Below are 16,479 nucleotides of genomic sequence, written 5' to 3'. Positions count from 1 at the left end.
AGGTCTAACTTTTTAAAGCTTTCTGTACTCCGTTGTATACTGCTCACCTGTGGAGTAACTTCAAGGCTCGTAGCATGCAAAAACTAACATTACGGTTGTTGTTGAGGGTACCAAGATGGCACAGTGCCAGCAAGCTTTTTGTTAACTTGTCAAGCCCTTCTAAGAAACTTAATGTATAAATGCATGTGTCGTTTAGAAGAGTCTGACAACTCTGTCATTATGATTTTAACCAAACCTGTGACGAGTTCTAATTGGTTTTCTTCCATGATTTGGAGACATTGGCTTAACAGCCTCTACAGACTGAGTATATGCTTTATGGTTTACATTTATAGTTGTCTTTTTATTGATTGTGTATTGTTATTTTGTATGTGATATGGACCCCGAGTCTGAAATAAAGATTTAATTGAATTGATAGAACAAATCCAGAGAGTGAAATTAAAGGACTTCTAAGGGTCTGGGAGCTATGATAGAATATAGTCGTTTCCGATATAATGTTGATATAGCATTCATGAACACGAACTGGGCATAAGTCTTGATAGAGGAACTCACCGATCTAACTAGCTTCAGCCTCACAAAAGTGAGCCAATGAGATCACTATGGCTGCTGTACATATAGTTCTGGTGTATTGTTGTGTATTTGTGTACAGTTATATCCTCATGCCGAACGCCGGACGTAAACATATCCATATGTGTGAGCAGCTGTGGAACAAACACTGCGGCCCCTTACCGGCGTGCTGCAGCCTAGCTGCATTTTTGTTCACTTCATCTTGAGAGCGTCCATCTGTGATCGTCACAACAACTTTGGGAACACTCCTCCTCTTTCCGTTCTCGATAGAGAAGGCCTTCTCAAAGGTGTGCTTCAGGGCGTGGCCTGGTCAGAAGATAAAGATGATGAAAAAGGGAATAGATGATGATTTTGGGTTGTTGGGTCATAATGATATGTTTGCAGCTGAATAGAGCAACGTGACAATAGACAGCAGATCACGTCATTTAGTACTTTACTGTAGGTTGGAAGAAATGTAGACTAACCTGTTTTGGTGTTTCCTCCGCGGTAGCGAATCAGATCAAGAGCGGATAGGATTATGCCCTTGTCTTGATAGGCGTTCAGCCTGAATTCTGTCTTAGCATCATCGCTGTACTGCACAAATGATACCTGTTTAGAAAGACAAGAGAGTGACTTTAGCAAATAGTCCCAATTCCCAAAAGACAGCAGCTACAAGGAACCCTTATCACGGAAACAGTGACCATGTCGTACACACATTATGACATGGGACTACAAGTACTATGGGCTCCATTTTTGTCTCATCTTTCTAAAGCCACTATTTGGGGATTTAGGAGTGGGGGAAGGTTGTTCCCCCACTAAAGTTGGTATTTTGGTTACCTGTCTAAATCCCTTAAACACCTCCGTTACCCGTTATATTATGCGTTATACAGGTGAGGTTTGGGCGTTACAATAATTAAACCAAATTTAACCAATCACCAGTCCATGTGCCATTGCCTTTAATAGATCCCTTATCCGTTGCCCGTTAGTGCTATATTGCTTCATAGCCTTACGGTCTATAGCCCATGGAAGAGTGTTGCGTTGCTGCCCCCAGAGACGAAATTGGAGCCCTATAAGTCTTTTTCCTATTATTTGTCTCTTCAAGTCACTATAGGGATGGAGTGTATGCGTGCAGCCCGTGGAAACAATGAATGTATATCGTCAGCTCAAATGTTGCTACACCACAAGCGATTCCTGCCATTAATCAACCCACACATGTAGTCAATTTCAGAGGAACCACTTATTAATTGGTGCATGGTTCCTGAACTACTGCCTAACCATTTTGCTCTGTTCCCAAGAGATCATGTTTACTAAAACAAATTTAGCTTTCTTTTCAGATACTGAATATAGCAACTGTGTGGTACTTGGCGGACAAATATTAGAATGTATTTTTAACTACTCAAGCCCGGTTTAAAATATGTAAAATATGGCAAATATAGCCAATCTACAAGCTCGCAATGCATTGTCAGCTTGTACATAGTCTATTTTAAAATGTATCACAGCCTAGCTGGGCCGCGGTCGAGTGGTCTAGGCACCTACAGTAGGCTGGTAATCCAGCCTGATGGCGTGTCACAGGTTCAAGTCCCGATCCCGACGACATTTGCCGCATGTTGCCCCCCCCCCCCCCCCCCATCTCTCTCACCCTTTCCTGTCATAATACTGTAAAAATCTATCAATAAAGGCAAAAGGCTAAAATATCTTTAAAAGAATATCACAATCTATGACCATTTTTACAAATGTTTGCCAATTGTCGATAACGACATGCACAAAATAGGAACGCCATGGTTAAAATAAAACTTGTTTCAAAGTGCCTTCGGACGGTAATTCCGTCGACAGCGACGGCCGTAATTTCACAGGCACCAACCTGCATTCCGGAGGGCCCGATGACGTCGAAGGCTCCAACCACGCTGGAGACAAACTGCAGGACTTTGGTGAAGCTCTCCTCGCCGATGCTCCAGGAGCCGTCGATGAGGAACACTAGATCCGCCTTGGCACCTTTGCACACTGGGGCGAGAAAAACAAACTCTTTAAGAGGGGGACACACATAAAAACCCCACCGCCTGGCTGCCCAGACTGGCTGGGTCTAGCTGGCATTAGTGGCACCAGCGGAGAAAATGGCATCATCGTCCTCATTACATAATTAGGGGTCTGCGAGTTCGACATAAAAAATGTCTACGGAAACCTTGAAGGCAGCAAAAACAAAATGATTGAGAAGAGTGATGTAATGAAGCTATATGCAATTATCGGTTTAATTGATCTAAAAGTTCCTCGAGAATGCAGACAAAACAAAGGAACATTTGGTCACCAGAAGGGCGCTGACTTTTAATGGCTTTCTCTTTTTCCCTGGCTGCGTTGAATCAGAGGAGGGAGAGGTGGGTGTCGGAGCCTGAATAATCTTTGCCTGATGTGAGGGAGTGTCCTTTTGCGATTTCTTCCAATCGCTTCCTTTCCAGGGCTTCATAAAACAACTTTTACTGAATACCTTTATCACACAAACAGATTATTTGGACGATTCTGCTTTTCCTTTTTCAACACCTACAGGACGTCGTTGGCCCGTAATGGGTGTGTTCGATGTTCAAACACCCCGAAGGCCCAAGGGGAACATGTGGCGGCCATTAGACGACTACTGGCAACGCTTACATCCAGGGGGGAGTGTCCCAGTCTTCAGTGCCTCGGTCAACACGCTGCACTGACTGAGTAGCTTGTGATCACAGTTGAAGCCCGAAGTAATAGGTTTGATCCGTTTAATCCAAGGTCTGTTCATTGTCTTCAAAGCAGACAGCTACAGCAGTCTGGGGAGTTGGTGTTTGTGTTGTATCAGTGGATGTGGCAATACTTGTACAATGCGTAATCCAATGTACAATTAGTATACTGTGGCTATAGCAGGGCCTGATTCACTTTCAATTCAGGAAGTGAGTTTTTCTTTCAAATTCAGGAACTGCATTTTCAACACCAATCATTTTCACTCTGACATTCATCTGAGTGGAATGTTTTTTTTTTAATGGGTTTGCTCTTTTTCACGCCTCTCGATTTAGCACGGCTCTGAATCACATATATGTGGGACTGGGATCTCCGCATAAATGACAGTATGAAGACTTCGGGGTTGTTGAAAGACTGTTCAATTTGCATAATTATGTAAACCGAAAGTGAAGTGACCCATCCTTAGTATAGTGCAGTGATGCGTGCGTGCGTGCGTGCATGCTATTTGTCTCTTACCTGCCCATGCAGGGGGGATGGTGGGTGGAGGGGGAGGAGTCGGCGGGAGGGTAGGAACTGGGGTTGTCATCACCACTATAGGAAGACATGGAGAGACATGTGGTGAGTTGAAACTACTACTGCTACTGTACTACTAATTATTATATAAACAATTGATATTACTTTGTTTTACGACTAAAAGTAGTTTGTAGTTTATAGTGTAACGCAACGCGTTACCCCACACAGTTACAACAACGTCTAAAGCCCAAATCACAGCGGTGGGGAGTCTAGGGACAACCTTGGTACAAAACCGTTTTAAGGTCAACCACACCAATGCGACTCATGAATGCATGAGAAAAATTACAAAATGTGACCAGACCTTTAACTCTTGAAAGCACAAAAAACATTTCACGCTCTCAAGAGTTAAATTATGGAGAGGGGTCGTCCGACTCCCCGGACCCCCACTTTATGAACCAATGGCCTTAGACTGGAGACAGATGAGATGTCCCAGACCTCATCGGTCTCCAGGGCAGTACTTACAGGTCCTCTCCTTGGTGCTGACTCCGGGACCCTCCAGGTTGGGGGTCTGGACAAAAACGGTGGCTGCGTAAAGGGAGTCTGGGGAGAGTCCGTCGAAGCAGTAGTAGGGTTTGCCTGCCGGGATGGTGATTTCATGCTGGCCTTTGCTGGATGCTGCAGGAGACATGGGGGGACAAAAGGAGACATGGGGGGACAAAAGGAGACATGGGGGGACAAAAGGAGACATGGGGGGACAAAAGGAGACATGGGGGGACAAAAGGTAGATTGAGATCTACCAGTAGATCACAAAGGCTGTACAGATAGACCACATGACATGCCCCTAAAGAATATATACAATTTAACCCAATCTGACCTGAGATCAGATTCATACGAGGTTTCCGCCGGACACACACTGGTCTGATGAACCCATTCTGACCTGAGATCAGATTCTAGAAATGTCAGTCGTTCTTCGATTTTTCAAAAATAGCAGACCTACAAGCTCGTATCGCGCCACTCGGTGGCGCGCTATGAGCTTGTAGATCTGCTATTTTTCAATAGCTAAAGCATAACATGATGCTGACACCAAAATGGGTGCCCGGTCAGAATGGGTTAAATATGTCGGCTAAACTCACAATGCAATACTTTGTTTTCAAGAGTGTTGCGCACATACATCAGTAGCAATACAAAGTTGTATACAAGAAAACCCTTCCAATTCCCCCCCCCCGCTTTTTTCCCATTGCAGTTTGTATTATGTAATGTCATCACCGCTATTCCAAAGCCCACTCATTTTTAAACTATTTTCAGCAATGCGATATAATATTTTTTTTGGTGGGAAGATCTTGTTGAGACGGTCATTTTGAAAGAAGTCAAAAAAGTGTGTGCACCCCTGGACTAGAGCTACTGATCATGCTGGTTATTCAAACTAATGCATATTCAGACTGACTTGACTATTTAAAAAATGTGGAGCCACATCTTTAGGTGGTTATATGATTTCAAAGATGAAACACTTGGACGCTGAAGTTTCATTCATACTTTGTCGTGTGACGGTGTTCGTTCGTTTCAAATAGCTGATATACAAGCTATGTGTAGCTTGTATACACATAGTGTCACAATGTTACGCGTTGTGAGCTTGTAGTTTGGTAAGCAACACATGTCACAGCATAAGTTAAACTTTGCTCACACCTACAGGTATATAGTGTTATGATCACTTACAAATAACAGTATGAAAAGTCAGTACTAAAGATCGTATTTGAGAAACAAATCGGATTTGTCTGCAGTCTGAACAACGATCAAGAGTTTGATCCCAGCCAGTTGATCCCTACTATGTCACGATTATGACATTTTACTTAATTTAAGTGTCTCTGTCGTTTACATTATGAATAAAAATACATACGGTATACGATACATTTCTGTTTGGCTGTGTGTTGCATCATGTCAACATTTTGAGCTTGAAGATTATGCAAAAGATTATTGCGATTATCTCAAATAATTTGCGATTAGGCGATTATGTAACAATTGTGACAGGCCTAATCCCTACCTGCCTAGAAAGTGTTGACCCTCCACGTTGTACATCACATGGCTTCAGAATGATGTATAGCAAAAACAGCCTTCCTATTTATTCTGTGGGCTTGACTACAAACAAACACAGCAAGTATGTTTACTGCGGAGACAGCTGCTGTAGAGACCTACAACTCACAACAACAGAGCCAGGAAATGGAGGTGACTGAGATGTCATCCCTCGTCCAACTGCCGGATCCTAGCTCCGCTCCGGTGAGGCAACGCTTTCAAAACACATACTTTAACTTAACGTCAACGCGATAAGATCCAATTCACTTAATGGACTCAAATGGACTTAAATGGTTCTGGGGAAAAAACCCAGTTGCACCCATTCAGGGTCCAGTTCACTCTAATACAGTGGCCCTCGTTCATCAAAATGCAAAGGGATTAGTTCTGTTGACAGAAGTTAATCCCTGAACATTTCAGCTCGGCATCAGGCGACGCTGAAAACAGGAAGGATGCTGCATGCTTTCCCCTCATGACGGTGCCATTTTAAAGCTTTTCAAATATGGAGAAACAATTGATGAAGAGAAGCTCATGGCCTTGTAAGGCTGAATCACTCACTGCTCACTCTCCTCTACAACCCAGTCATCTCAGCACCAATCTCAGACCACTGTTTGCATTCCAGCTTGAGAACAAACAGTTATTTGTTGACTGGAGTGGAGAGCACTGTCTGCTGCGTCTTAGAAGAGAGGTTGCCAGATTCCCAGGGGTATTGAGTACTTCTGTCTCATGCTAGCAGAATCTGGAAGCCCATATGGGTAATGTAGTTACCATAATAGATTTATGCATACAGTATGTATGTATATTAGTGCAGCTTCCTGTTGTTCTTTAATTGCTAACCCGGCATCCGTGTGCGAACACGAACCACATGGATTCAAAGCCCCTCTGTTGGTAATTTAAAACGTAATCACAATTAAAAGCTTGATGGTGGGGGGGCTTTCAAAGAGAGCCACATCTCGCATCCTGCCGCGGTACCGCGAACAATCAGGGAGGAGAGTGAGGATAAGCATTTTTTCTGCGAAAAGGTCTAGACAGTGGACAGTGGGAAGGGTCGCGCACGAAGTCGGCAGAAGATCTGATGCATGCTCGAGTACAGTAATGACATCATCTGGAGACGTGCCCTCGGCACATCTGCGGAACCTCTCGTCGTGCAAATCACCTCAAACAAAGTCGCCTCCTATAAACGTCTGCCTCTGCTTGTGGTTACTGCCGTGACTATGGGCGGACACACGGCGACAACACAGAACACTGCCAAGATAAAGGAAGCAAGTCTGTAAATGAGGTGTGTCGACCTTGTTGAAAGCTGGGTTTGTGTGGCTCTGTCGGGGCGTGATATGGGTTTTCTGAATAATGGTTTAGGGCTACGCGTCCTCGTCGGCTATCGTCTGACGATGATTCTGGGCTTCTGGGCCTACCTAGTGGATAACAGGGCCGAGGCTTCCTAAGATGTGCGTCGGTCATCGCCCACCAAGTTGGGTTTAAAACGCAGATGTGGCCTATCAGTGGCCAGGGGCCCTGTCCAGAGCTTGGGCAGAGGCCTTTTGTGGCGGTTCTGGACAAACTTGTGTCCGCCCGACTTGACACCTTGCACTGCACTCCCTGTGGGGGTGTGGAAGGTGTGTGTCGAATTAGTAACATAAACTTTCATTTTTATGTGCGCGACACCCAGCTATACGTTCCATTAAAACCCAGCCTGTCTCTCTGACATCAAAGACTGGATGACACAGAATGTCCTTCAACTAAACCAGTCAAAAAGAGATCATTTAATTCGGCCCCCCCTACTTCATCCTCCCATTACACTCACAACTTGGTTCCCTTTCCACAAATGTCACACCTGCAGCCCGTAATCTCTGTGTGATTTTTGACTCAGACTTAACTTTTAATAAACAGTTGTACAATCATGATATTAAGAAATATTGCAAAAATCAAGCCTTTCCTATCAGCTCCGAACCTCGAGATAGTCAAACATGCCCTCATTGCATCACGCCTCGACTACTGCAGTTCCCTCTACTCCGGCCTTAGTAAGAAAATCACATCCCGCCTACAGTTAATCCAGAATTCTGCTGCCCGACTGCTTACCAACACTAAGAAATGGGACCATATTACACCTGTACTTGCGACTCTCCACTGGCTGCCTGTGAGTGCCAGATGCAACTTCAAATTTTTACTCATTATAAAGCCCTAAATGGGCTGGCCCATACCTACATCCTCGAAATGCTGTCCCCACCAAAATCTGAACGCATCCTCAGATCATCGGATAAGGCCCTCCTTGAGGTCCCTATGACGAACCTAGGCACAGAGGTTAGCACCATCTGTGCCTGTGTTTAAGTCACTTTTAAAAACTTTACCTTTTCTATAGGTGATAGATAGGTGTACATATCCAACTGTTGCTATTTGTCTTCTTTTCCTTTTGCGTTTCTCGTTTTCAAATTGCTTTTGATTGTGACTTGCTATATGTTGTTTTTTTAACCTTGTACTGCACAGCACTTTGGAACCTTGTTTTGAAAGGTGCTATATAAATAAAGTTCATTATCATTATCACTACGTGCCATCTCTGCATTTCTCTGTTGAAAGGAAAATGCATTGCCCGCACAAGGACATTTGCATTTGACTTAGTGGTAGACCACATGAAACACTTTGATAGGGAAACAACAACTAAAAAGCCAGACTTAAGCCAGACTTGGACTTACGGTTCACAGGGTCCAGTCTGATGCGATACGAAGTAGCTGCTCTGTGAGGAGCCCATTTGATGCAGAAGCGATCAGCGCCGACGTTCTCTGTCTCAATGTTGGTCACATTCAGGAAGACTGTGGACAGAAAAGTGGAAGGCTTAGGAAAGGGAATTAACATAGTTCCTACACATTGTGCACTATTAAATTCCAATTTGCCATGATGACTATTCCATGACATAATGTCCATAGACAAATAAGTCAGTGGAAAGGAGTAGGATACTTGTACTGGATTAATGGCAGTATAAAGTTAGCTAGCCCCTCCTATAAACAGCTATAGTGTTTAATGTTTGTGTTGTCTGAACACAAACATTACATGCCATTGACAATGAATGGAGAATTGTATGATGTTTGATCAAATCGGCATGTAAGTCGGTGTGATAGCATTTCTGTTGGCTTAGATAGCATTTGACACAGACTTATAGCATGTTATGTAGACAGCACTATAATTGTATTGTATATAGTCATAGCACGCCATAGTACATATGTATAGCATAGTAGTAAATATGTATAGTTTATATGTATAGTGTATGTATAGTTTCATTATATAGATATTCCACTGTTACTTTCTTAGCTTACGCATGTTTCATGATAAATGCTTTTATGTGATGTATTCCCATGCTTTTGTTCTTGCTTAAATGTAAGTCGCTCTGGATTAAGAGCGTCTGCTAAATGCCTAAATTGTAAATTGTAATTGTTGAACCCTTGGCCAATAAGGGACCACCATTCTTGATGATGATGTATGATGATTAGAGCGCCTCTCACTTCACACAGGTGTGATGTTTTTGTTATATGTTAAAGCTCTATATTTCGATAGTAATCATCACTGGGATTCTGATTTGAACCAATCAGGAGAGGGAACACCGCAGAGTTCATCTGCTCTGGGTAGCAGACAGTATAGAGCACTGGTTCTCAAACTATTTCCTGTCAGGGACCCCCGAGCATCAATTGAAATTGATTTGCTGGAGTTTCTAGATCTGCTAAAAGGGATTTCCACCACACATCGAACCGTTAACGGCAGCTGGTCACAGACAACTAAATGCTTTTTAATCACGACTCTGATGAAGATGCACCTGGCATCAAATGTTAACCCATTCTGACCGGGCACCCATTTTGGTGTCGGCATCATGTTATGCTTTAGCTATTTTTGAAAAATCGAAGAGCGACTGACATTTTTAGAATCTGATCTCAGGTCAGAATGGGTTCGTCAGACCAGTGTGTGTCCGGCGGAAACCTCGTATGAATCTGATCTCAGGTCAGAATGGGTTAATCTTTGGTAGTTTGGTATCTACAGTAGCACCTTGTAAATGAAAATCACACCGTGTGAAGTGAGGGGTGCTCTTATCGCCATACATCAACACATTCCGGGCCGATCACAATTGCTGGCCAAACAAATCACCGCCATGCGGTACACACAGACACACAGAGCTGGGCATAGGAGGGGCTAGCGCCCTCAAAAACGGTAGAGCATCTAGCAATAGAGGATATGTTGATGACTGTGTTTTGTATTTTGTGCACTGTTCCTGTGTATGACATGGCACCATTACTGTGACCAATGATTGTCTACATTAAATCCAAACCATATTATTTTTATATTATTTATAGACAGGAGAGTAAGCATACTCCAAATGGCATATGTCCAAATGGAACCAAATAGGGTCCATTTGGTTACATTTGCACCATCTTGGAGTTAACTGAACGCTGAAGATTTTAGAGTGTAGACTAGGAACTACACAAAAACTGGCATCCCATTTGTGGCTGTGGGCAATAGGGATGTAACAAATAATAGCTGAAATAGAAATCACAGATCGACAAGCTCGCAATGCGATGCTTTGTGAGCTCTCGGATTGGCTATTTCTGTCCACCCAGCATAAAGTAGAGCTAAAAATGGTTATAGAGAATGTAACCACGGTTCTATGAATCCAGAGCGGTGCACCGCTGGGATGAAATAGAAAGACAGTTGAGGGTGCTGTAATGTACTGTACATACGCGTTGTTCCTTTTCCAACGAGTGCGGCGCTGGTGCCTCCAGTGTACTGCGCAAACACTTTCACATCGTAGGTGGTTCCAGGATTGAGGTTCTGGAGGGTATAAGAGGTCACGTCACCCACAAACATATCGCGGGGTTCATCCTTGCCTGCGAAACACAACCGCAAGAAAGAAATCCGTCAAAAAGGAGGTATACATCTGGATTACTTATAATTATACACAGGTATAACAGGTTGTTGCCACAATATCCAGGGAGAATAGTCAAGTTCATGTCCTGTGAAGTCAGCCGCTCACCCTCTGGGGAATAGATCAGCTTGTATCCAAGAATGGGCGCCGGCACAGGGTCCCAGGCCACGCGGAAGCGGGTGTACCACTCGTCCGAGACGCGCAGGTTTCTGGGTTCCAACAGGCCCACTGTAGTGAGGCAACAACAGAGATGATGCATGTCAACACATAATCAATCAGTCACAGCAAATAGCCTCATCAATGTGCAGGAAAGTACTCCATTTCCAGCTTAGCACCCCGTGGTACAACAACCCACTCAACACACTGTAAAGATTATCTGTCATTTGTTTGCAAATAAAAGTCTTTAAAATGTATTCACCCGTTTGCCCAATTGCAAAAGAATTCCCTTAGTTCCAAATGCAACTGAAACTCTTTAAAAGGAAAATTCTTAAAGCGGAGCTAGACACAAGTGAGTTCCACAGTTATTTTTATATATTATTTTTTTCTTTCAAGAATAAATAATCGAAAACAAGACTTTAACCCTAATACAATATAGTGTAATGAATATGAATATTTTCATAATGCAGCGTCTCCCTGGCAGCCAGTCCAACAACATCCACCGCTGCTGTTTATATGAATTACACGATGAGAAATACATGTGTTTAGATAGGGTTTACTTTTGCGTGGCGTTGCCCAGGGAGCTGGGCAGTGTACTGCATCGTAGGTAGCAGCTATGGCATTCTGCCCGTTCCAAAGGAGCCTGGCACAACAGCGGCCTAGCCCAGCGCCAGAAGAGAAAGACTCTCTATTGTTTGTGTCTCTCAGGGCTAATGCTCTCCATGCCACTGAAAGCTCTTCGGTAGTTGGTCTACTGTGAGTTCTCGACGCCAGAAGCTGTTTGAACTGAGATATGTTGGCTCTGATGGAGTACACTGTAAATCTATTGTGAGATTATTTTTTTCTTTTCCACTGAAAACATTCTCGTCTTCTTCGGGATCGACTGCTGGTCTTGGTGTTGTATTTGGTTTGAGTAATGGTTTCTCCCAATATCTTAGTTTCTAACCGGCCCTACAGTAATGCAAGATTTATACTTGGTTGTGTGCTGTGTTTGCGTTTTCTTGTGCGCATCACCTGGAACATCACCTGGAACATCACCTGGAGCGCAATTAGGTATCAAATCCTTTAACCCATTCTGACCTGAGATCTGATTCTAAAAAATGTCAGTCGTTCTTCGATTTTTCAAAAAATAGCAGACCTACAAGCTCGTATCGCGCCACTCGGTGGCGCGATATGAGCTTGTAGATCTGCTATTTTTCAATAGCTAAAGCATAACATGATGCCAACACCAAAATGGGTGCCCGGTCAGAATGGGTTAAGGTGTTTATGGTCAAAGTATCCTGAAACCAGAAGGTCATACTCAATGTACCGTACGTAAACTCATTTAGATAAACAGAAACTGTATGTAGTTTTAGCAAGTTTGTATAGACTGATTCACAGAGGGGTGCCCTGGGCGCGGCCATTACTGAGGTGTAATACATGGAGCAGGTGCTCTGTAGACCAGGTGTAGCTAATCAGTGCTGCTGCACTTAATGGTACACCTCAGTAATGGCCGCACCCAGGAAACCCTCTGTGAATCGGTCTATACAGCACAGACTGACCACTGTGCGTCCAGAAAGGGTCCTTGATCAAGGCAGGTGGATCCAAATCGGTTCCAGAAGTGCTGCCATTTGGCTCCACACTCTAACCTAAATTACAGGCCAACACTCGACTTCCAAAAAAACATAAAATGTTGGTCCTTAGACTCCGAGGTTATAACAAATCTAAAAAAAAAACCCTTGTACTGTATTGTCTTTAAGTGTACCTGTGCGCCCATTTCCATTGAGTGTTCCTCCTGGCCCCTCAGCGTACATGGCCTCCACGGTGATGTTGTACGGAGTGTCTGGGAACAGGTTCTGCAGCATGGCATTGTTTCTGTTCCCTGGAACCACAGCCTGAGGGAAGCAACAAAGACACATGAACTCGACAGCTTCAAGAAGACGGCTTTAAGGCAGTGGTTTCCAACCAGTGGTTAAATTATTGTTAAAGGTATATTCAGTGATTTCACTCAAAAACCCTTAGGTTTCGTTTTTGGCTGTGGGACCCAGCCTTTCGTCCAATCAGGATAGAGAGTCAAAAACGAAACCTAAGGTTTTTTTGTCCCCCAGGGGTTAACTGGGGACAGGGAGGAACTCCTTATATGGCCAGCACACTCTATAGTAGGGAGGATTATCACAACAAAACAAAACAATAAGTGATATTTGAATTAAGTGAAATCACTGAATATACCTTTAAACATCTGCATTACTAAATGTACAAGAAGCATACACAATTAGAGAATGTGAAAGAATTCTTATTTTGACCAACGTTTACCTGTCATCTCTCCCATGGTACCAACATCAATACAGCATGGAATTGTGGACAAAATATTATCCAACGACAACAAAATATTTAAGTTTTGAGTCTGAGAGGCAAAATCTCATCAAATAGTGATCCGTGGCTCAAATGCAGAATAAATAATGGGCCTTGATATGAAAAGGGTTGAAACCACTGCTTTAAGGGATAGATTCAGAATACTACACCCCCAGACGTCTCCCTGGTGATAATAAAATACGTTATGTAGCCGTCCTTCAATCGATCAATGACTAAATAACTAAATTCCTCTGCAAACTACAAAAATATGTATGACACAGCTGCTAATTGTAACCGTCACAGTATGTACTAATAAAAACTTTTTCCCAGGCCCTTCAAATGTTATATATCTCTCGCGGACATGCTGTGAATCTCCAGTACGACGAAGAATCCTTTCATCACCCTTTCCTTGGCTTAAATTACACACACGCACATGCGCACACGCACACGCACACATACACACACACACACACACACACACACACACACACACACACACACACACACACACACACACACACACACACACACACACACACACACACACACACACAGGTGTCTTGCTAACGAGCAGAGAGGGAGCACAGCTGGGCTGTCGCGTCTCCCCCGTGTTGGTCCAACTCGTTATTGAAGCACATTAATAACATTCAAACAGTCCCCAATGAGTTCTGATCGGTCTCTGCCTTTAACGAGGCATGGCAATTGGCCATTAATCTAAATGAGTCAAGAGAAGGCTGACGATTGGGATCTCTGCACTACGTGCTTTGTTCAGATTGCCTGGAGGCTATTTACAGTACTAAAATGTACAATACAAAAATCTCAATATTTGAACTGATGAAGACCTAAGGGTCAAAACGTTGTGCCAGTAAAAGTACGTTATTTGGAGCGTTAAAAACGGATGCCGCCGAGAAACACTGCCGCCTGCCACGGGTATACTCCGCGGCTGATGCTGCTGCCGGAGAATGCCCTCCCCTCTCCCTCTCTAGCGCTGCTGATCAGAGTAGTACTGTACTGTACGTCAAACTAAGCCTGGTCAATTAAATCTGGATGTTACATTATGTGATATTCTTTGCAATTATACTTTATAAAATGTACAAAATTCTGTACGTCTGGTTGGGATGAAGCATTGCCTTAACCCATTCTGAACGGGAACCCATTTTGGTGTTAGCATCACGTTATGCTTTAGCTATTGAAAAATAGCAGATCTACAAGCTCATAGCGCGCCACCGAGTGGCGCGCTAAGAGCTTGTAGGTCTGCTATTTTTGAAAAAATCAAAGAACGACTGACATTTTTAGAATCTGATCTCAGGTCAGAATGGGTTAATGAGACCAGTGTGTGTCCAGTGGAAACCTCGTATGAATCTGATCTCAGGTCAGAATGCGTTAAAGGGGCATGAAACCTGAGGCTGATTTTGTTTTTCCAGTTCAGGTTATAAACAGCGCCAAAGGCGGCAGGCCAGTAAGTAACGTTCATCCCCTTTAGCGTGTCTCATTATCTACAGACATCCTATCTAAAAATCATAAGGTTTGTCATGGACCTTTCATGGACTTATTTATTTAACCATTATTGGTTAGAGATTTATGACAGACATTTCATTTTGGAACAAAATTATTGTTATGTTTCAAGGAAAGGGGTTTTATTAACTGTATGTTAGTGTCACATATGTCATGAGTGCACCCTCGGGTGAATTCTTCACATACTTGGAAAAACCCTAGTGATGGGATTATCTTTTTCTCAACACACTTAAATGATCTACTGTCCCTTTACAAGTCCTATAATTAGTTTAATGCAGTGCCATCAATCATCATTCTAGTCAGAGTGTACGTCTCTTTCTTCAAATGATGGATGGCAAACGGTCAAATGATCAACTGGACCAGTAGTCTGTTCTCTTTATTTTGTCAAAAATAATCGTTTTTAGCTGTTCTGACCTTTTGTGCAGTCAATCTTTTTGTGAGAGCAATGAGCATGCACGCTGGCGTCACTTTTTTCAAATGGTGGAAGAAGGTATACAATTGTCACGATCTGAATGTGCACTCACATGTTCAGTGATAGGGTCTCCATCCAGTCATGGGGGGGGAATTAAAAAACTTCAGTGCACTGTGCCTACACATGTTGCGACCGCACGTCGCAACATGTGTAGGCACAGTGCAAGGAATAAATGCATTCGCCATGTATCCGAAGGAAGTCTGATCCAATCATTTTTAGATTTCTCCAGTTTAATCCTGAGTTTAAGTTTTGTTGTGTTCAAGATCTAATTTTAGGCATGTTTAAGCCTCCAGGAAAATCCGTGTTGAGGTTCTTAATCCACTGTTTTTCATTAAAACGTCTTTGTCCTACTGTCCAGTTGGGATTGTGTTGAAGTCCAGCGCATTTTAGAGCTTCAATGCCATCAGCCATGAAATGTTGCACAAACCTTGTGGTTGTCTTTTTTCCATTGTTAATATTGTATCTGTGTTGTCCCAGCCTTGTACCTATTGTTTTACCCGTTTCTCTGACATATTGTAAACCACATTTGTCACATGTGATTAAGTAAATGCAGTTGCTGGTTCTGGTTGTTATTTGTTGTTTAATCTCTAACACGCGTTTTGTAGTTCTATTTTTGACTAATTGTTTGGGTTTGAAGTATTCTGGTCCCTCTGGTGTGTTGATTTCTTTTAGCTTGCTGTGTACTAGTAGGCGATACTCACATATTCAGTGATGGGGTCTCCAGTCATGGGGGCGTAAGCGATCCTGTACTGCGTGACCGGGCCCTCAGCGTGGTCCCAGCCAATGGTCATGGTGCTGGTGGTGGCATCAAACACGCGCAGGTTCCTAGGGCCAGCGCGGGGCACTGGGGACAAGGACAACTCTCATTAAACACAGTGTAAGCGATTTGACTGGATTTCATCTAACATCTAGTCATTTAGCCCATTCTGACCTGAGATCAGATTCATACGAGGTTTCCGCCGGACACACACTGGTCTGATGAACCCATTCTGACCTGAGATCAGATTCTAGAAATGTCAGTCGCTCTTCGATTTTTCAAAAATAGCAGACCTACAAGCTCGTATCGCGCCACTCGGTGGCGCGATATGAGATTGTAGATCTGCTATTTTTAAATAGCTAAAGCATAACATGATGCCAAGTTGCCAACACCAAAATGGGTGCCCGGTCAGAATGGGTTAGTATTATCTTGTAGTAGTATAAAACTGTATGCTATATATTTCCAGTTTAAAGGACCACTTTTAGCTGTCACCTGACTAGCCAACCTGTCGTGTCTGGATGATGTTTGTGA

At 43.3% G+C, this 16,479-nt stretch overlaps 1 protein-coding gene across 15 annotated transcripts in view; it reads right to left on the bottom strand.

Moving 5' to 3' along the window:
- col12a1b (collagen, type XII, alpha 1b) overlaps window positions 1-16,479 on the bottom strand; it is a 168,410-nt gene that overhangs the window by 42,301 nt on the left and 109,630 nt on the right. For all 15 annotated transcript variants that reach the window (XM_083790291.1, XM_083790277.1, XM_083790278.1 and 12 more), the window contains 10 exons: window positions 15,893-16,035; window positions 12,618-12,747; window positions 10,826-10,945; window positions 10,533-10,679; window positions 8,505-8,621; window positions 4,276-4,428; window positions 3,757-3,831; window positions 2,405-2,544; window positions 1,029-1,152; window positions 727-870 (listed from right to left, as the gene is read on the bottom strand). In XM_083790291.1, coding sequence (XP_083646417.1) covers window positions 727-870; window positions 1,029-1,152; window positions 2,405-2,544; window positions 3,757-3,831; window positions 4,276-4,428; window positions 8,505-8,621; window positions 10,533-10,679; window positions 10,826-10,945; window positions 12,618-12,747; window positions 15,893-16,035 — 1,293 coding nt within the window. The remainder of the gene's footprint in view (window positions 1-726; window positions 871-1,028; window positions 1,153-2,404; window positions 2,545-3,756; window positions 3,832-4,275; window positions 4,429-8,504; window positions 8,622-10,532; window positions 10,680-10,825; window positions 10,946-12,617; window positions 12,748-15,892; window positions 16,036-16,479) is intronic.

The sequence above is a fragment of the Protomyctophum parallelum genome (genome assembly GCF_964188405.1).
Source record: "Protomyctophum parallelum genome assembly, chromosome: 19".
NCBI lineage: Eukaryota > Metazoa > Chordata > Actinopteri > Myctophiformes > Myctophidae > Protomyctophum > Protomyctophum parallelum.
The sequence above is the reverse complement of the archived record's forward strand: the minus strand, read 5'-3'. Positions and strand labels throughout refer to the sequence as shown.